The following is a 21168-nucleotide window of genomic DNA, read 5'->3' as shown; positions in this document are numbered from 1 at the left end:
TTAATGATACTTATGATATTAATTAATTAATTAGTTAGAGAGATAAAGGAAAATAAAAGAATAGATAATGAAATGACATAATGATATTAAGTACTCCGATATTCAGCTAAAGATAAATATTAAAGTAAACCCTATTAAAGATATATAATAGGGTTTTTTAATAGGTATATGCAAACTGGAGAATAACTATATTCCTGCATTAGCTGATTCCAAGTTTTTTATTTGCTTCAGGCACTTAATATCTCTAATTTTTGGATTAAATTTAAAATTTTAAATAATGCGATTTCTCATCTCTCCTCTACTTGCTAATGCAGTATTGCCAGTAATCATTGTAGGATGGATGAGATAATCGCCAATATAATCATCAGTGGCAAATGCTGTCTGTAACTTCCAGAGCATAAAGTAACTGGGAGAAGTAATAATCAGACTCTTTCTGGATACTTACATTAAACGTTTGCACATGGACAATGCCAGTTACTTGAGCATTCTGGATTACAAACTTTTGCTGTGCTACGCTCAGTCTGTTGCAATTTAGAGAATTTAGTGTCAGACAACGTTAACTACAAAATCATTTTGTAATAAACATTTTTGTAATTAACGAAGAAAAAGTCATGTGACATTTTCTTAGTTTACCGGAAATGTGCTTGTAGCCCAAGCTAACTTGTAAACTGCTAGAGGAATACATTTTGTGACATGATATGCATGATATGCATTGTTATTTATATAAAATTAAACTAAAGTTGTCTCAAAACAAAAATGCAATTTCGTAGTTAACGTTGTCTGACGCAGTCCTCGATTTATACTCCTCCAGTTACTGATTATTCCAAGTTGAACAATTAATAACTCTGTACATCCTATGGCATTTGCAAAAACATTCAGTGGTGTTATCTCTTATTTGAAACTTTTGGAAAACTAATTTTTTTTTATTATTTTCCCCTAAGAGTGAGTTTAACTTACGATAACTTACATCACATGCATCTTTTCCTTCTGCTCCTGCGCACAGTGATGAATTTGGAAGGGTGTAGTCTGATCCGAATTGCACTTTTAAAGCCTGTTCACAGTTCTGGTTCTTCCATATGGGAACGTTTATTTCTTTAAGCACTACAGAATGATTAGAACCTGAAAGGGAGAAAATAATAAGTAGATTTTAGATTAAAGAAGGTAGAACATTTAATCTAAAGAAGGTAGAATTCTTTAGGATTTTTTCCCCAGAAACTGGGGTTTTTTTCGTCCAGCAAAGCAGGCAAATCGACCAGAGAACACACACAATTTATAAATTGTGTGTGTTCTCTGTTCTCTGGTATAGACTAAAATACGGGTTTATGAATTACGGGTGACCCTAATATGATAATTCGTTAATACGTGCACTTCACATTTCATGCAGCGGGCACTCCTGTTATTAACAGGCCGGCATCCTGTTGCATGCATTGGTTGAAGTGTGCAGGTTTTTTGATTTGGATTTACATAAATTTCAATTTTCACTAAAACTAACATTAGACCAACAAGTGTAAAGAGGGGGTTTAATTTCAACAATTAATTAAAAATATATGTTTTAATATAAAAAATTGAATTTTTTACAACTATGTTCAGAACGGTCAAAAATAAAGCTAACATCGAAGAAGTAAACGATTTTGAATTATTATTTTACTGATTTTTCAAATGCATGCGCAGAGGTTTGAAGTGGCTCCACACACAGAAAAGAAGAACAATATTTTTCGCTTCTATTGATGGGTTAATCCTGAACTGGTGTCATCGTTAACTTGCTATTAATTAGTTACGAAAGTTAATGATATGACTACTATTAATAGTAATCTTGGTTTACAATTAGAAATAGGTACTAACCCTAAATTATCAATGAATCACTGAATAATTACATGTTATGACATGTATAGATTTTAACATATCATACATGTTATAAATTACAAAAAATGGTTGGTTTTTATACGGCAACTGTTAATAGTTATACTATAAAAATCGATCTTTTTTTATATAATTTATAATATGAATTCTTTATAATATGTATGATATGTTAAAATGCTATACATGTGATAACATTTATAATATGTAATTATTCAGTGGTTCATTGATAATTTAGGGTTAGTACCTATTTATAATCGTAAACCAAAATTCTTTCAGCAGTTAACACACACACACACACACACACACACACACACACACACACACACACACACACACACACACACCGATATATATGGAAAGAAAAAAAAAGAAAGAAAGAGAGTTAATAAATTGTAGCAAACTGTAACTAATACTTATGGGCCTACGCACTTGGTACAGCAATTATGCTTTACGACCACAATAAAACATGTTGTATAATATTGAAGACAATCCAAGAAGACAATACCAAGATGGATTTAAAGAAACGCAAGGGATAAAGTAAGGTTAGTAAAGTAAGGTTTGTATGTATAAATATATATAGGGTATACAAAAAATTAAAAAATATATATAAAACTTATCGTTGTCTACCCACAATCTAGGTGACTTCAACTGGGGCCAACCACCCAGACTGAAGGCAAAAAACGACAAGGAGTGCTCTGTTTCTGTAATGATCAATATCTGCTAAGATATAAATTTAGAGATTAAGTAATTTGAATTTAAAAATTTTTAGAATCAAAAGAAAGATAATATAAAGAACCTGTTAACTGTTGTTCAAATGTAAATCCTTGGAACACAGTAGCGATCTTTAATGATTTGTTATTGAATTGGAAACTTGTGTTGAAGCACAACATTATTCTGCTGTTCAGTACAACATACACAGTTAATGTGTCATTAAAGCACATTATGGTTACTCCATGATGGGCACCTGTTCGTGGTTACGGAACCTCCCAGTGACACTGCTGGTCCACGAGATTAGCATCACTGGGATCCAGGTGCCCAGCTTCAACACAACACTTTGATCCCTGCTTCGACAAGATGGGTGGCCCTGGATGGCTCCGCCAGGATAGATAGACTAGTGGATTCACCTGCAAGGGCCACCCATCTTGTCGAAGCAGGGACCAAAGTGTTGTGTTGAAGCTGGTCCCCTCAACCACAAGAATTTCCCATTCTCAATTTTCAAGTTCGCAGCACACGGAAAACATGCCAGATTCCTCTGATGCTGGCCTGGAAACTAGGCTGTGGGTGTTGGATCCCAGTGATGCTAATCTCGTGGACCAGCAGTGTCACTGGGAAGTCCCGTCACCACGTACAGGTGCCCACGTCAAGGGGTAACCCTAATGTGCTTTAATGACACATTAACTATGTATGTTGTACTGAACAGCAGAATAACATTGTCAATGCCATTCCCCTACCCTCATGGTCCGAGGAACAGGATTCAGGCTGGAGGCGGAGAGTGTATAGTAACTGGGTAGCCCTGGCATCCAATTCCCGAGAGCATTTATTTCTTGACAGTAATAGGCATCCCATTTGTCCTCCGTGGTTGGTGGGGAAACCGGGCGCTGAACAAACATAAAAAGATCACGAATTCTGATCAGTTCATTTCTTCTGAGGGCCCATATCCGGTACCTATCTGAAAATTTGAGCGTTGACCCAGATGATGTTAATTCTGCTAAAACGCAAAAATAGAAGTTATATCAGGTCCAACACCTGCTACCTGACAATTCTCTGGACTAATGAGAAGCCTTTAGAGAAAAGTGTCACTCTTCTTTATCCAGAAGGGTTGGTAGGTCTGACAGACAGTCTTAAATCTGTCAAATGATACGTTGCCTGAGCGAAGGTGATTGTAGTGATCAGAAGTGATAGACATTCAGAACAGCTCCTCCAAGCTATCTGGGAAATGCCTATCACAGTTACCCCAAAAAGGTAATTAACTCATTCCGTGGGGTAATCGGAACAGACCTCCTTGAAGTGTCTGAAGAGGAAATCTGTTCTGAATGAAAATCCCAAGGAGTGGGAGTTGCAAAATGAATATTCATGAAAATGGGAAACTTGTTCCCACCAGAAACATCATCCTGACCTTCACTTCACTGACGTCTCCAAATGAGATCTAAGCTGGCTATATCAACTGTCAGGTACATCTATAAGACCCAAATCCATTAAGTTGTTTCAAGTGGCAGAAATATGGACCCTCGCAAATGGCCTGTCCTGGAGCCCTTGCATGTGCTGCAAAGGATAAAAAAGTACGTCATGTTCAGCCATCTCTATTAACTGCCAAGAAGAACACCCTGCATACTTACGAACATGGCAGAGGTTGAAGGAAGAAAATGAAATAGAAAGATTTAAGGCAGAGCTGAACATGTCATATTAGGAGGCAAAAAGAGGGCTGAAATCTAGAAATGTAAACAAACCTACCTACACTCAGACGGTAGCTGAGAGATCTTCAATCGGAACTCAGACCGAAATGATCATCCCACCAAAACAGTCATTCCACGCTATCATCTCATCGTACGCTACCTGTTAAGATCAATAAAACCGGCACAGAAGGATCAATCAGCTGCTGATAAAATCTACTGGGTATCTTACCTGCCTCCCAGTGACAAAGGTGGGTCCCAACAGGAGCCCGCCAGCTAAATGGTCAGAAGAACAACAGAACACAATACTACACATTTTCAATTACCCAAACACTTTTTAAATCTCTGGCTAACACAGAGTTATGTACTACATGAACAGAGAAAACAACGCGGAGATGGGGGAAACCCCTGATTTCTTGCCAATATACACTGATGGCTCTAAATCATATTTATCTTTGGAGATGCAGTAGTATTTTCCACTACTATCATTGCGGCTACCCTTCCACCTGAGTACAGCAGCTTCTCAGCGGAACTACATGCAATATAATTTGCTTTAGAAAATTTGAATCTCTATCCATCTTTAAAATACATGGTATACACTGTCTCTCGCAGCTGAATTATGGCAATGCAAAATTTTTTCTACTAAGTTCACCCTGTGTTAAATTAAATCAGACGCCTCCTATTGAAAACTGAAGAACGTCACCAAACAGTGATGACGTTCTTTATCAATAATAAACTTTTTCCATTGAAAGAGGACTAAAAGCTGTGGCACGTAGCGGAAAACAGTGCGACGAAAAGAAGTGGTACTCGCAAGGGCACGAATAGGACATACATATCTGACTCATTTCCATTTACTCACAGGAGAGGATCCTCCTCAGTGTCCACAATTTTTAGCACATTTAACAGTCAAGCATATTTTGATTGACTGCCCTCACTGTCAACAAGACAGAACATCCACCCTGCTTTTCCTGACAAATCTTTGAAAACTGATGACACTAAAGCATATTGGTGACGACGCAAACATCAATGATTTTTTCTCTTTTCTAAAAAAAAATTGGAATATATGAATGATAAAAGATCCCTGTAATAAAAATGATGAAGTGGTTATACCTGAATTTTTTGTATTGTTTTCTTATGAATAGGCGCACTACAGCCACAGCAGCTTACGAACCATTAAACACACACATACACTTCACCTTAACAAACCTATGCCCTGTCTGAATCTTGTCCAGATGATGATCTTGTATTATTTCTTTAACCATTGATTCCATTATTTGTCTTGGAATAGAAGCTAAACTATCATGTGGTCTATAATTACTCGTGTCATCCTTTTATCCCCATTTTTGAATTAGAGAATGAGACATACATTAGCATGTCTGCAGTCCGCCGGGACCTCACTTGAATCCAAGGAAGCTTTCATAATGGTTAAGGGTTTGCTTACTTCCTTGCTGCCTCCCTTAATATAGTTGGATAGATGCTATCCACCCCAGGTGCCTTTCTTATGTTCTTCAACAATTTCTCTTCAAATTAACATATCCTGCTTGATTATGAATAAATTTGGTGGATTTATAAACTGACTTTGAAAGTATTTACATATAATTACCATCTGTAATTCAGTTCATAAAAACCACATGACGCATAATTTTAGTACATAATTTACAGACACTATGAACAAATGCCGCATCTCTTTAGCTGCCTTTGTGTTATATCTAGATAATCAAACAACTAAGCAGCAAAAGGTGTATTCTGTGAAGCCATTATATTTAACTTTACACCGATGAGCCAAAACATTATGACCACCTACCTAATATAATGTTGGTCCTCCACATGCAGCCAAAACTCGTACCTGGCGAAGCATGGACGTTACAAGATTTCTAAATGTGACTTGTGGTATCTGGTACAAACACGTAACCAGCAGATCCTTTAACTCCTGTAAGGTCCATGGTTGAGACGCGGCAGATGGGAGTTGCTGTTCCAACACAAACCAGAGATGCTCGATGGGATTGATGTCTGGGGGAATTTGGAGACCAGGGCAATACCTGGAAATCTTCCTCATGTTCCGCGAACCAGTCATTATCCTGCTGTAAAACGGCACCATCAGAGGAGAAGACCTTGCCAAGAAAGGGTGTACCTGGTCAGCAATGATGTTTAGGTAAAGTGTAAAGTGTATTTAGGGTCAAACGGCACCAGGGGTTTCCCCCATCTCCGCGTAGTTTACTTTGTGTTGTGATACAGTTCGCTGTGAAGGCCAGAGATTTAAAAGTGTATGGATCTTAAAATGTGTGGTGTTGTGTACCGTTGTTCTTCTGGCCAATTAGCCGCCGGGCCCCTGCTGAGGCCCGATGTTACCACACTTTCACCCCGTGGAGGCAGACCAGGTACCTAGTAGTTGTCATTTACTCTGGCAAGTCCTGCCAACTATTTTCCTGAGATTTCAGTGGCAAGGACCTAAAAAAATAAATAAATAAAATAAATAAATAAAATTATCGCGCGTTGTATGTTGATCACATGCATGTTTCCCGGTTTGAAGGAGTTGCGTTTGAGAATTTAATGGCCGAGGAGCGGGAGAAATAATTTAGAGAAGCTACAATTTTGATGTGGGTCTTGCGCTGGCATACAGATAGAGAGGGGAAGAGACTCAAGACTGGGGGGTAATAGCTAGGAAGGACTGGATAAATAGAATTTAGTTAGGTGGTAGACGTCAGAGTACAGGGCACATGGATGACTGGACCCAGGTATCCCAGCAGAACATCGCCCAAAGCATGACACCGCCGCCACCGGCTTGTTTTCTTCCCACAGCGCATCCAGGCGCCATCACTTCCCCAGGTAAACGATGCACACATACCCGGCCCCGGCCGTCCACATGGTGCAACAGGAATCGTGATTCATTGGACCAGACGACCTTCTTCCAATCACTCAAGGTCCAGTTTCGATGCTCGCGTGCCCACTGTAGGCGCTGTCGTCGGTGAACCGTGGTTAGCATGGGCACTCGGAGCGGCCTGCGGTTACGCAGCCCCATTTTCACAAGGGTTCTATATACTGTCTGTTGTGACACATTACTCTTGCCACCAGCATTCCAATTACCGGCTAGTTGCGCCACAGTCGCCTTTCTATTGCCATGTACCATCCGGGAGAACCTTCGCTTACCTCGATCATCGATGAGCCGTGGTCGTCCAACACCTCGCCGGCGGTTCTTGGGTTTTCCCTCCACGGACCACTTTCGGTAGGTACTAACCACGGCTGACCGTGAGCATCGCACCAGCCGTGCCGTTTTGGATATGCAGTCGTCTGGTCATTATAATTTAGCCTTTGTCAAACTTGCTTTAGTCCGCTGCCTTTCCCATGTTAAGAACAAAAGTAACACTGATTAATTGCGCTCAGTATAAATTGTTTTTTATACCGTGTCCCGACCCGCACACGCGCTATAGTTCGCTTTCAGTTGCTTCGATTTGCATAACGACAAGCTGGTTATAATGTTTTGGCTCATCGGTGTATATATAATACTTTATATTATATAGAAAGTGAAATTGCAGAAAGATATGTGATCAATTCTGTGTGATACGTTCCTACAACCTTTTAGTGATATTTTGTCCGGAATTTTTTAATATTAATTAGAACTAGCTCTTGCTATAATTAGTAAATGTGCAAAAAATAAGGAAACTAATTTCTTTTATCTCAACGTCATAATTTTTTTTTGATACATACTTCAGGAACGGATATAATAATAATAATAATAAGTAAAATTAGCAACTGAACCTACTTTCTGTTCTCCTTCCCCAACCCGTGATATAGCATCTTGAAGAGGCAAGAAGTTCAAGTTCAACTGCTGCACTATCTGGCATGCATACAGTATTAATGTTGGATCGTTGTTTTGCAGGACTTCTTAGTTTTAACAGAGCAATGTCATTTTCAAGAGTTTCATTATTAAAATGTGGATGTAATATTATTTTAGCTGTATCAAATTCTTCATGACTTTCTGACTCAGACTGTGTAGTCACATCATGTTCCCCAAGCCTGACTTTTAATACCCTGGATGTTTTGCTGAAAAAGTAATAAAATAAGCAAAAATAGTGTATCTCAAGCAACATCAACTTTAAAGCTATAAGATTAAATGAATTCCAAAGAGAGTTATTTTGTAGTTTAACTGACAAAAAATAAAACAAAATATGATTTCAGTAGATTATGCAAATTTTAATTATTACACTAAGATTTTAGTATTCAGATATAATTTATGTGAAAAGAAACCAGAGATAACTGTAATAGGGAATTAATTAATTGTACAGAGAGAGAGAGAGAGAGAGAGCTGAAAGTTGGTATAGGTGGTTGAAGGCTTTGAGGCTGTTTAATTTGAGGAGACCCTGACTTCTTGTAAACAGTGCCCCTTCAATGTAGACACATGTATGTGGTAAGGGGATCTCTCCGTGACGCTGCTTGTCCCCATTGACTATGATCCAATGCCCACAGCCTAGGTCCCAGGCTAACATTATTCGACGTGTTTTCTGTGCTCCGAGAATCGTGAAAATTCGGAAAGGGGAGGTCCTGGTGGTTGAGGGGGCCCAGTTCAACACATAACTTTGGCCCATGCTTCGACAGGACGGGTGGTTCTGGATGGGTCGGCCAGGATCAATCGGTTAGTGGGTTCACCTGCAAGGGTCAACTGTGTTGATGCCATGGTCCGAGGATTCAGACTGCAGGCAGTGCAGGTAGAGCATCTGGGTGGCTCTGGTGTACAACTCCCGAGTGCATTTATTGCTTTCCGGGAATAGGAATCCCATTTGGGAATAGGAATCCCATTTGGGATCCTTGGTAGGTGGGTGGGGAGTCCCTGCATAGTGTTTTGTGGGCTAAGACGCCACTGGTGGTCGCCCACAACTGCGCGATCAGTACTCTTGTGAAATATACAAATCTCTGTAAATGACATAAGTGTGTGTGGCATGTTGTATGTATATAGTATTGTAGTCGGTTCTTTTGTTTATCTGTCTAGTTGGCCGCAAGGTCTCTAGTGGGACCTTACGTTGCCCGCTACCACCACTGGGAGATGAGCCAGACTGCCATTCTCTGGCTGGTTTCCGCCAGGGTCACCTGACCTAAGTGTACTGAAGGGTGATAGAGGAAGAGTGGGAGTCACAGAGGGGAGGAAGATGGAAGGATGAGGAAAGAAGGCGTCCTCCAGATGAGGGACGCAGGGAAGGAACGAAGGGTTAGATACTATGGGCCAGGAAGCCCAGGGAAAGTAAACGTTTCCAGGACACAGAACTCTGCAAAGAGGACGCCATTTTGCATACCACACACGAAGGCGTCAGTGGCACCTGACCAACTTTAAGGTATATAGGTGTCTGGTCATCCTACACCTGAGGGTGTCAATAGCACCTGATCTACCCTGTGGTGAACAGGTGCAAAGTTAACTCACATCAGAAGTTGTCGGCGAAAAATCCTACCCTTGTGATGATATTTATTAGTTAAAGCGGTCCCAGCCAACCAATGGAAACCCCGCTATCAGTTACACATAATTTAGCAGTACTCTTATATACTCCTCCTGTTTGCCCAAGTACAGGGAGGGAAAAAACTGCCATGATCAAAAATACTGATATGAACAAACTGAGAATAATCAAATTACATAAAAAATAAATAAACATATAATTAAATTTCAGACAAAGTCCAAACTTCATTGGAAAGAGCTACATCTGTTCACAGTCTGTTGGAAAGCAAGCAGCGCCAGAAGTTTCCGAGAATAGAAATTCCAGCACAAACAGCTGCCGAGAATACAAAATGCGAGCACAAGGAGCTGCTGAGAATAGAAATGCCAGCACAAGGAGCTGCCGAGAACAGAAATGCCAGCACAAGAAGCTGCCGAGAACAGAAATGCCAGCACAAGGAGCTGGAATTGCAGTGGATATAGCAGACTCAAGTCTCCGTGAGGGTTAGCAAGGTCCCACGCTTAGGAGTGCCAGAAAATGAAATCTTACTCCATCTATGGTTTGCAATCCCGCACTGTCAATCAGCGCCAGCAAGAATCCTACTCCAGGAAGGGTTTACAAGAAGGGCGGTTCCTGCACAGTGTTATGCCAGCATAGAAATTAGTTGTCAACGATTGTTGCTTCTTATGCAGAGTTCCACTGTGAAAGGAGGTCTAGAATCTTTAAATACCCAGAAGTTGTCCGGGGTGGCGAGCACAAGCAAACAAACACCATTATGAATTCCTAATAAAATTATTTCTTCTGGTGCTCCAACCCGGTCCCTAACTGAAAACAAAAATTCAACAATGCAATTGTAGCAAGAGACCAAGAACTGAAGTTCTCTCAGGTCCCATTCCCATATTTCTCATCATGCATTCAAACACTGAGAAACAAATTGGAGCACGGTCCCCTAAATTAGCTGGTAATCTGGATGAACTGGATCGAGCCATTAGAGAACAAAACCTGCCATCCAGAAGGGGCTTCGTTCTGGGACCTGTTAATTGAAACAAAAAAAAAAAACGACAGGCACTCTGAGTAACTACTCCGAGAAACATCAATTGGAGGAATACCAGGTACTGTGACACTACACAGAAATTTATCAAGAGGTGTTATCGCAGAGTGGGACCTCTTTGAGGTTACTGAGGAGGAAATCCAATCCGAACTAAAGCCATAGGTGTTAAAAGAATTTCAATGCGTGAGGATGGGAAGTCAGAACCCTCATCCTTACATTTAATTGTACGTTTCCAAATTCGATTAAAGCCGGGTTCATAAATTGAAACGCAAGGCCATATATTTCAAACCCATTGCAATGTTTTAAGTGCCAGAAATATGGGTATTCGCAGATGTCCTGTCGTGAAACACCTGCCTGTGCTCGGTGCGGTCTACAAAAACCAAACTATTATTTTTAGGCCACTCGAATAATTAAATTCATATGCCGTGCTGTGTGTCATATGTCTGTTAATTGCTTGTGTTATATGGCCGATTTGTCTATTTTGCTAGACGAAAAACCCCAGTTTCGTGGGGGGAACCTTTCTATCTACGCCTGAGACCGACTAACTCATCCACGAAGTGAAAAAAGCCCATTAAAATTCCTCGCGTCATCGACGGGATTCGAACCCGGGCCTTTTCCAGCCGGTGTGGGGAGAACGGTGGCGTTACCACTGTGCTACGCGGGCAGACCATATTGTCTCTACAGTAGGCCTTTAAGTTGAAGGATGACCATACGGGGACATTCTTTTTGAGCCACAATGAGAAAATATAGCACACGCCCGCCAGCCAATCGCCCATTCGGCATTCTCCTTTAAGAGCTACTCATTGAGCATAATATCACGGCAGACATGATTGCTAGCCCCTTCAACCTTGGCATGCTCAAATACCACCATGCGACGTTTCGCTCAAGAATGCGTGAAAGTCTAAAATCCCGTCTGCTGTCTAACTTCAGGTCTATCCACAACACCGTGCAAAACATTCTGACTTCTGGGCAGTTTATACAGACAGCTGGAAGTCGTAATTGTGCGTGGAATCTGCTGCTGTTCTTCCAGATAATGCATTCGAGAGGAATCTGAGCTTGGTCCCCTCAAATGCAGCATATAGACTGCGGAGCTGCATGCTGTAGAATTAGCTCTAGATCACTTAAGAAATCGCCGATACCATTGGTTTATTATATGTACCGATTAACTGAGCGCAGTACAAGCTTTATCAACGATGACACACACTAATCATCCGAACCTGACCCGGATTCAGCTGGATCCCCAGCCACATCGGAATTATACGAAACGATTTGGCTGACACTGCAGCCAAATCGGCAACCCTGACAAATAATCTTGAACTGTTAGTCCCCTGTACAGACTGCAGGCAAATAATCCGCAGTAAGTTACATTCTCAGCAGCAAGAGTCGTGGCATCGACAGGTTACAAGCAAACTATATCGGATTAAGCCTGTGATCCATCTTTGGCAATACAGTCTACGCAGTGATCGTAAAGATGATGTTTTTCTTGCTCGGCTACCCATAGCACGCAGTCATCTAACACACTCCTTTCTGCTGAGGGCTGATGACCCTCGTTGTGCGAGCAATGCGAAACCATTTTATCCCTTAAACATATTTTATCTGATTGTACCAGTTTTAGAAATGCTCGTTAAACTGCTATTACCCATCTGACTGATCCATATAGACTCTTTCTGATTTTATATAACAATGTGTCATTAGTATATTAATCGTTTTTAAAAATTTAAAAAGATTAATATATGTATACACTCATATCCGCTTTATTTTTACTGTTATACTGATTTTTATTTAGTGTTATGTCTATACATATGAACTTTTGACGTGGTAACATTTTTATAAGTTACCAAACCCCCTCAACGTTTTGAATTTTAACTTTGACATGACGCACTATAACTTTGTTGTTTTTCCGCCATAAAAAAATCGCACCAACGTAAGTAGGGGTCTAAAGAGGTCTAAACATGCTTAGTGCTATCTTCTCCAATTATTGGGGACCATAATGAAGTACATAATTGCACCTTTATTGAGGACTTGTCCACTCCACACTTAATTATGGTTCCCAAGTCTATTCCTCTGCTAAAAATTTTGTTCTCTAATGGCTCGATCCAGTTCATCACATTGCCATTCAGATTACCACATGAGAATTTGGTACTTTTTTAGTCCAAATTCTTTATGTGGAAGCCAATGAGCCATCAATGATATTTTCACGTCAGCAGTTATTGTTATAATATCCCATAAAAGTAAAATCCTTGCATGACCATTTTACATGGACATCTGTTTATACGTCATTATGAAAATCTGCATAATACGGGTACAACTGCCAGTGATCGCTTTTGGTATAATGATTCAAAATATAAATTTTATGATTGATGGTATTTAAACTTTAACCAGGAAGCCCTTCCTCCTTGGAATATGCGATTTCCTTCGTGCGATTTTATTCTTAGGAGCTGGTTGAAAGTTGACGCATCTCCAGGTAAATATCAGCTGCTCTTTGGGGGGGGGGCACATTGAGCTGAATATTCTAACTTCTTGCCAGTTGGCTCAAATGGCTCAAAGTCTGAATTGTTTGCGGTATCTGCCTGTGTTTATCCAAACAAAACTATCTGCAATTGGATTCCATATGAATGTAGTATTGACACTGCAGAGTTACATGCAAAAGAACTGGCCTTGGATCACATAAAATCCAACCAGTACCAAAGGTGCATGCTATATACTGACCCTGTAAGTGCATTACAGGCCTTATCCGATATGTGAAGCACTCATCCAATTTTGTGTCTGGTACAGCGAATGCTACACTCTCTTTCAAAGTTAAACTTTGATGTTCGCTTTTGCTGTATCCTTAGCTACAATCGTATCATAGGCAATGATTTGGCTTATGCTTCATCCACATCAGCAATGCCACAGAATCACATTCGCTTGTTAGTCCCCATATACAGACTACAGTACTAGCGTCTATTCCTCAACAAACTATATAGACAACGCAAAAGTCTTGGCATGGACTTCCATCAACACGATAAATGAAATTAAGCCAGTAATTATGCATTAGCAGTCTAGTTTGCCTGGGAGAAATAGTCATTGTTAAGCTGTGCATAGGACATTGTCACCTGATGCATTCCTATCTGATGAGGCTGATGATCGCCCTATGTGTAGATATATTTTATGCACTCAGACAGATTTTAACTGATGATGACAATGTGTCAGATATATTCATTGTTTTTACAAATAATTAATTTATACAATTTTATTTACAGTGGGTTATAGTTCAATATTTTGCAACTGTTCCATATTTTATATTCTCTTATGATAAATTAAATAAATTAATTGTTTGTACTATTTTATACCTTTTGGCTTGGTGCACTATAGACTGACACTGATGTACCATAAACCCCTAAATAACAAGCAACCAACCAACCACGACTCCTATTTTGGTCCCATGCAATACCATGCTTTCAGTAAAATTTCATCATCAAACGTTAATCTGCCATTTATTTAAAATAATTGTCTGAAATTAGTTCAATACCAAAAAGGTAATGTGTTCAGCTTTTTTTTGTCTCACATCTGTTTCACTTTCCTATGTACAAAATTTTTGCAGTGTTTACTCTCTGGCAGAGGGATTTTTGAGAATCAGCTGATTCTGGCCCCAACTTAAAACAGATTGTCATAGCTGTCTCTCTTAAATCTTTCGAAAATAGTGCAATGCCAGTAAAATTGTTGTGGTGGCAAATTTTGTTCCGCTGTGAAGTAGTAAGATATATTGCTTATGCAGTTTTAAATTGTGATGGCATAAATACTTAAATGAACAGTTTAAAAGGCAACTTGAGTCCTCCTAACATCATTTAATTTGGTGTAGAGTATCGAATTTTTATTTCAGTTTCGAATTATACTCTGCATATACTGAATTTGTGTTTACACTGTACTGAATTTTACTTTAAAATCTGAAAACAAACAATATACTGTATATTCCTTCTAATGAAAATGATTTAACTCTTTTTAAATAATGTTTTAAAGATCGTGTTAGTTTTGGTACATTAAAGGAATTAAAGGTAAAAATCACTTTATCTTTTCATTTCCTGGAATTTACACTTCCCCAATCCCCTGAAAAACGCAAAGGAATTACACAGGAATTAATAAATACTTATTAAAACAGCAAACTTACTAATCATCTACACAATGAGATGCTGTAAGCACCCAGTACTCGTCAAGTAATGATCCTCCACAAACATACAGATCCTGAGACTTCTCTAGAATTGCTGCCTGTGATATAATTAGTATTTTAGGGAATAGATGGATGACGTCACCAATAACTAACTAATGTTACCAAATTATTGTAATTATTGAATATAATTTAAATAAATTTTAAATAGTAAAAGAATATAATCACTACCAAATATATACTAATTATAAAATTGAAAGCTTAAATAACAAAATTAATCATATTAATTAAACAATTGAAAAAAGATACAAGATAAGTGAAATATGAGGTCTGTTCAAAAAATATCTGGATTATGCTTGTTGTTCAAGATTTAAACAACAGAGATAAAGAATTAGACTACAACAAAGCATAACGTGTATAGATATGGTTCACTCTTACTTCTACATAGCAGAAATGCCACAGGCAGTGGAAGAAGTATGGCACTTCATCAGCACACACATAAAGTATAAAAAGAGTAGAGCATTGTTTAAACTCAAAAAATTCAGTCGTACAAAAATTATTTGTTTAGGCTCAAGTATAATACAAGAGCACTTTCTTCAAAAACAAGAGCTACCTTACAGCATGATCAGGCTTTGGAATGGATAAAATTCAATATGGAAACATGCAATTTTGACACCTGCACTGGAGATATGCATAAAATATTTATAAACAAGCAAATAGCGTGCAACGTGAAATGCCTCATAGCCAAGCCCTGGTAATCAACCGACTTGTGAACAAGTTTAGCAAATTATTAACAAATTACGCCTTGATAGTAGTGAAGGCCCTGACAGCATACATAGTTTTTTATTAAAATGTTCAGTGTATTCATCATGAATTTTTAGTTCATATTAATACCAAGTGCATTTCCCAGCCATTCCTTCCAAGGCTATGCAACGTGACTGAGTTAGTCCGTCTCAGGCAAGGGTAAAATGGTTTTCTCCTGGAAATTCGTGTTTTTCGTACAGCGAACAGAAAACCGACCATAGAACACACGCAATTTACAGACAGTATACACGGAGAAAGATGTCGCTGATGCTCCTAAAAAAAAAAAAACTCTACTATTATAACTTATGTTTGTTGTGTGCAAGTGGATGGCTTGAATAAATTCCAGGAAAATCTTGTCCTGGTGGGTTTAGATAGGTAAAGTGTGCAGTGTTTTTTTTTTTTTTTTGGCTGATATTATATATAATTTTTGTTTCTTGCATCATTTCCAATGCAACCACTATTACATTTGTCTCAGACAGACATGCAGGATGTTTAAAATTCTATGCCGTGGGACAAACTGAATAACGTTACCAACAACGAATTCTAAATGGGAAGCATTCAAAGAAATAATCACAGGAGCTGCTAGGCTTTTCATGCCATCTAAGAAATACTCTTCGAGGTATAGGCCTAAATGGATGCCAGATGAACGGTTGAAACTGGTGGCAAAGAATAAACGTGCATGTACTGCTTATAAATTATCAGGCGACACAGAAGCCTGTGGTAGATATAAATTGGCTGTAATCATGTCACAAAAGAGCTCAAGAAAGTGAAGGCAGATTAGGAGAAATCTCTGGAAAAGGATGCAAAGAAAACCAGTAAAGACGTCTTTACTTATTTAAACACTAGAATGAAGGGAATGATTATATTGGTCCACTCAATATCGATGGTTTGACTGTTGATGATCCTGCTCCTGATGCTGACAAACTGAATGAGTATTTTGCATCTACGTTCACACACGAGGAATATTCAGGGAAGGGGATGCCGGATGTTTATCACACTTTAACAGGGAGCTAAATGGTTTTGTAATAACTGAGAGGAAAGTGTAAGAGAAATTGTTGAAGTTAAACATTCGAAAGACACCTGCGGTGCATGGAATATATCGAATTATATTAAGGAAGGCAGCGAATGAAGTAAGAAAACCATTAGCCATAATTAAGAGCATCCTTGGATTCAGGGAAAGACCGCCAGAGACTGGAGATCTGCGAATGTATCCCAAATTCAAAAAGGGGCGTCAAAGGATGACACGAGTAATTACACACCTGTTAGTTTAACTTGTGTTCTTGGGAAAATAATAGAGTCACTGGTAAAAGCAGTAATGCAGGATCATCTCTAGACAAGGCCGCTATTGTACTTCAGATAGAGAATGGGTTTGGATACTACGATATCTAAACCAAAGGAACTGGATGTAAAAAATAATTTTGAAATCATTTACTTGGATTTCAGAAAACGTTTTGCTACTGTTGTACATAAAAGACTGCTGTACAAATTGGAACATTGTGGCATTAAGGAAAGTTATTGCTGTGAATAAAGAGTTGGTTGAGTGGGTGACCACAGAGAGTAGTAATCAGTGGACATTGCTCTACGTAGACTAATTCATTCGCGGTTTCCCCGTGGGTTCGATCTTGGGCCCATTGTTGATTTTTCTATCTATTAATGATATTGATGAAGGCATATCAGGCTCAATGTACAAGTTTGCAAATGATTCGAAGGTTGGCAGGGTGGTTCATGATAGTAATGACAATATGCAACGGCAACAGGATCTAAAACATTTAGGCAGTTAGGCAAATGGCGATTGAAGATTGACATTAACAATTGAAAAGTATTGCATATTGGTAGCAATAACCCCACAGTAACGTACAAACTCTGTGGTACCATGCCGAGACCTGTTCCATGACCATCATCACACAAACTGACTCTCAGAAAATGGAATCATTTGCCACTCAGGACGTCTGAACGGAAACCATATAGAAAGCCATCCGACTACAGAGATAGCAAAGGGAGCAAAATAAGAACAATCCACGGACGGAACTTATCCCATGAATTACTTTCGCCCACACAACAGACTGGACTCCTAGAATCTACGGTCAGGACAGTGTCCCAAGATTGACCTTCACATGACAAAGTGATAGCAGAGTTTTCTGCACAAGCCTGATTGGCGTTCTGAGCCGGCGATCTTGCCTGGCTCGCCTTTCTTTCTCTCTCCCCGGTGGGGGGAGGAGCCGGTCTTCTCTGTCTCCTCCCCTCCTCGCCACCCCTAAGTTTCTTCCTGGTGGGGTATGGGCATGTCCCAATGACACGAAATTGGGTTTGCCTTCCCTATTGACCCCATACTTCTCTCTCTTTCTCCCTCCAGTCTTCAGTCTCCCCTCCTCTCTATCTGCATACTAGCGAATGCCCCACACATCTAAATATAAATTTCCAAATTATGATTTTGCCCACTCTTTCGGCCTTTCAAATTCGAGACACGCTTCTCCCCATGCAATCGATCAACAAAGTGTGTGTGTTTTTTTTTTTTTTTTTTGTTTTTTTTTGTCCTAGCCACCGAAATCCCAGAAAACTAAGTGGCAGGACTTACCAGTGTAAAATTCAAATTACTGGGTACCTGGTCTGCCTCCACGGGGCGAAGTGTGGGCAACGTCGGGCCTCAGCAGGGGGTCTGGCGGCTAAACGGCTAGCTTTAACAGTGGTTTTCAACCTGTGTGCTGCGGCACCTTGAGGTGCCGCAACAACATTCCAGAGGTGACACGTAATTTAGGTTTAAGTTAATTAAACTTATTATTTTTTTTAAAATTTATATGTTTATTTCATTATAAAAAGGTGTACAGTATCTTTTTAATTTTGTGGCGATCTATAATTGATGTTTGCTTAGTAACTCTATATAAAGAATAAAATTATATACTGCATATATATAATTTATATTATGAAATGTAATATACAGAGAGAGAGAGAGAATGGGATCTAACAGACAGAAAATTGAGCAGGGGTGCCGCAAAATAAAATAAATTATTTAGTGGTGGCATTATTAAAAAAAGGTTGAAAACCACTAGTCTAGAAGAACAACGGTACAAGACATTACACATCTCAAGATCCACACACTTTTAAATCTCTGGCCTTTACAGCGAACTGTATCAATCACAAATGAAAACTACGCGGAGATGGAGGAAACCCCTGGTGCTGTTTGACCCTAAACACACTTTACACTTATGTTAGTGGAAAGACCAGCGGATAATCGTGCAGTCAGGGAGTTCAAGCCCGTGACTGCTGAATACGGTGCTGTTTCTTGTATTCTGTCTATCTTGTGAACTCCTCTGACCTTTTGGTCGTCCCGGAGTATAAACAGATAATTTTTTTATTTATTTATATGAAGTTCTCTGAAAAATATACAGACAGGCTGCCAGGACAACTCATGTGATTTAGTCAATGATATACAGGAATTTTGATAGCAAGGATTAGGAGTTCTCATTGTATAAGGAATTGGTCAGGCCACATCGTGACTACTGCATATAGGTCTGGAGGTCTCATTTTAGGAAGGATATGAAGCTGCTGGATTGAGTAGAGAAGTGTATCGAGATTGGTTTCGGGAACAAAGGGGTGTTCTTACCAAGAAAGTCTTATGGTCTGTAAATTGCAGCTTCTGATAACTGGATACCTCCGAGTTATCTTATTGAGATGTATAAGGCCTTGAATGGTTTTGAGCAAGTTCAATGCTTTTGAGATTGATCCTCTTGCTCAGCGTGTGCACCTGACGGAGTATAAATTCAAATTGAGGAAGGACAGTTTTATAATAGATGTGTTGAAATTTGTCTTTAGCCAGCTTGCTCAAACACACTTCCATCTGTCATTGTGGAAGTTGAAATGCGATTTTTTTTTTTTTTGGCTGATGCTGTATAAGCTTGCTTCCTTGCATCATATGCCTCTACTAATGCTAATGCAAAGTTCAGAGAAGAACAACAAGATTGGTGAATGGAATGAAAGGGTGCTCTTACCGGAAAAGGCTTGAATATTCCAAATTACAACATCTGGAGACAAGGCACGTGAAAGGAAATCTGATTGAGGTGTTTAAATCCTTCAATGGATTGAGTAAGCTCAATGCTGCTCCTTCCTCTTGTTCAGTCTTGAAATTCTTGGAATCCTTCCTCCTGCTCAGACTACACGCCTGTGGGCTATAAATTTTATTCGAGGAAGGGTGATTTCAGGTTGGATGTGCGGAAAAGTGCATTCAGTTAGATGGTGAATGACTGTTGGACAAACTCCTGTCTGGTATTTTAGAGGCGGATAGCTTGAATAAATTCAAGGATAAAGAAGTTAAACTGTTAGAGGGGAATAGACAGGTGAAATCGGAGGTGTTTTGGCTGTGATTTAAATAAGTTTAAATAAATTAAGCAAGATCTGAGCAAATTATTGGAAAGATTGGGTAAATGAAGGTTATTTTTTGTGTTTATGCTGTAATAACTTTTGCATCGTTGCATCATTTTTAGAGAGTTTAATACAAGCATAAATTTCACGGATAAATATGCTTTACATTTTATCTACTATGGACTATTTTAATATCTTTCTATCGAAGTAAATTCTGTTTTTTAAACGTCTTGCAGAGTGCATAGTGAATACTATATTTATGCTACTAATAATTTTTTATTTTATAATTTTAATTCTTGAAATAGGATAATATCAAAGTATGGTCTGAGTTTTTATTTTCACGATGATCTTTTATTTTCACATCTCATATAATAACTGCCACTAACTTTGACAGGTTCTGTGTTTCTGATGCCGTTAATTGTGCTTAAGTTTTGGAAGCAGATCTATATATCTATAAATAAAAGTCTACATTTATATTTACTATGTACAGTACATTCAAATTTTGTACGAAAATTTTGGCCCCACTAATGCCTTTATCATTAATAGACAGAGTTAATAAAACTTAGTACAAACTTTTTTTTCTTTTTTTTACTTACATGCCATGCCCATTCACCTGGCTCCGAGATTCCGTCCTTTCCACTGTCAATCCCTTTCTGGCCACATGTAGTTGATTTGCCTCTGAGTGGAAGGATGTCAACTTTCTTAGCATTCTGTTCTATGAAGCAGCAAACCTTGTTGCTGTACGTGCAGTAAGAGTATGGTTTACCTCCAGCTCCTATACACTGCCAGTATTCCATGCAGTCACACTGGAAATGAGAGACTGAAGAATGACAAAGATTATACAATCGCAATTATTTCTCAGTATTTAATGGACTTCCCTATTTCTCTTTGCACTTTTATTTATCACAATAATATAATAAACAGGTCGCCTCTATTTATGACAGGAATGTGTTCTTAGAGATTTTTACATTGAAATGAATAATATAAACAAAGGTGTATTTCTCTTTGATACTCTTTGTCCTAAACTTTCAGATATTATAATGTTTAAAATGTTAAAAAATTTGCAGATCATGCTGTATAAAATCACCAAAGAGTTGTGGTCACACTTTTTTTTAAGAGGTCGGTATAATAAAATTTAAATATTTG

At 38.8% G+C, this 21168-nt stretch overlaps 1 protein-coding gene across 2 annotated transcripts in view; it reads right to left on the bottom strand.

The window, feature by feature from the left end:
- Positions 1 to 21168, bottom strand: part of LOC150083147 (trypsin-3-like) — a 77989-nt gene that overhangs the window by 15163 nt on the left and 41658 nt on the right. Inside the window, exons 3-6 of one of the 2 annotated variants that reach the window (XM_090377074.1) lie at positions 20619 to 20828; positions 14866 to 14963; positions 8011 to 8291; positions 968 to 1119 (exon numbers count right to left, since the gene is read on the bottom strand). In XM_090377074.1, the coding sequence (XP_090233200.1) occupies positions 968 to 1119; positions 8011 to 8291; positions 14866 to 14963; positions 20619 to 20828 (741 nt within the window). Of the gene's footprint in view, positions 1 to 967; positions 1120 to 8010; positions 8292 to 14865; positions 14964 to 20618; positions 20843 to 21168 lie in introns of both variants that reach the window. The other variant, XM_090377073.1, reaches the window with a different exon arrangement.

Source organism: Mastigoproctus giganteus, chromosome 7 (assembly GCF_048544385.1).
Source record: "Mastigoproctus giganteus isolate SK-2022 chromosome 7, ASM4854438v1, whole genome shotgun sequence".
Classification (NCBI taxonomy): Eukaryota; Metazoa; Arthropoda; class Arachnida; order Uropygi; family Thelyphonidae; genus Mastigoproctus; species Mastigoproctus giganteus.
Note: the sequence above shows the minus strand (reverse complement) of the source record. Positions and strands in the feature narration are given on the sequence as shown.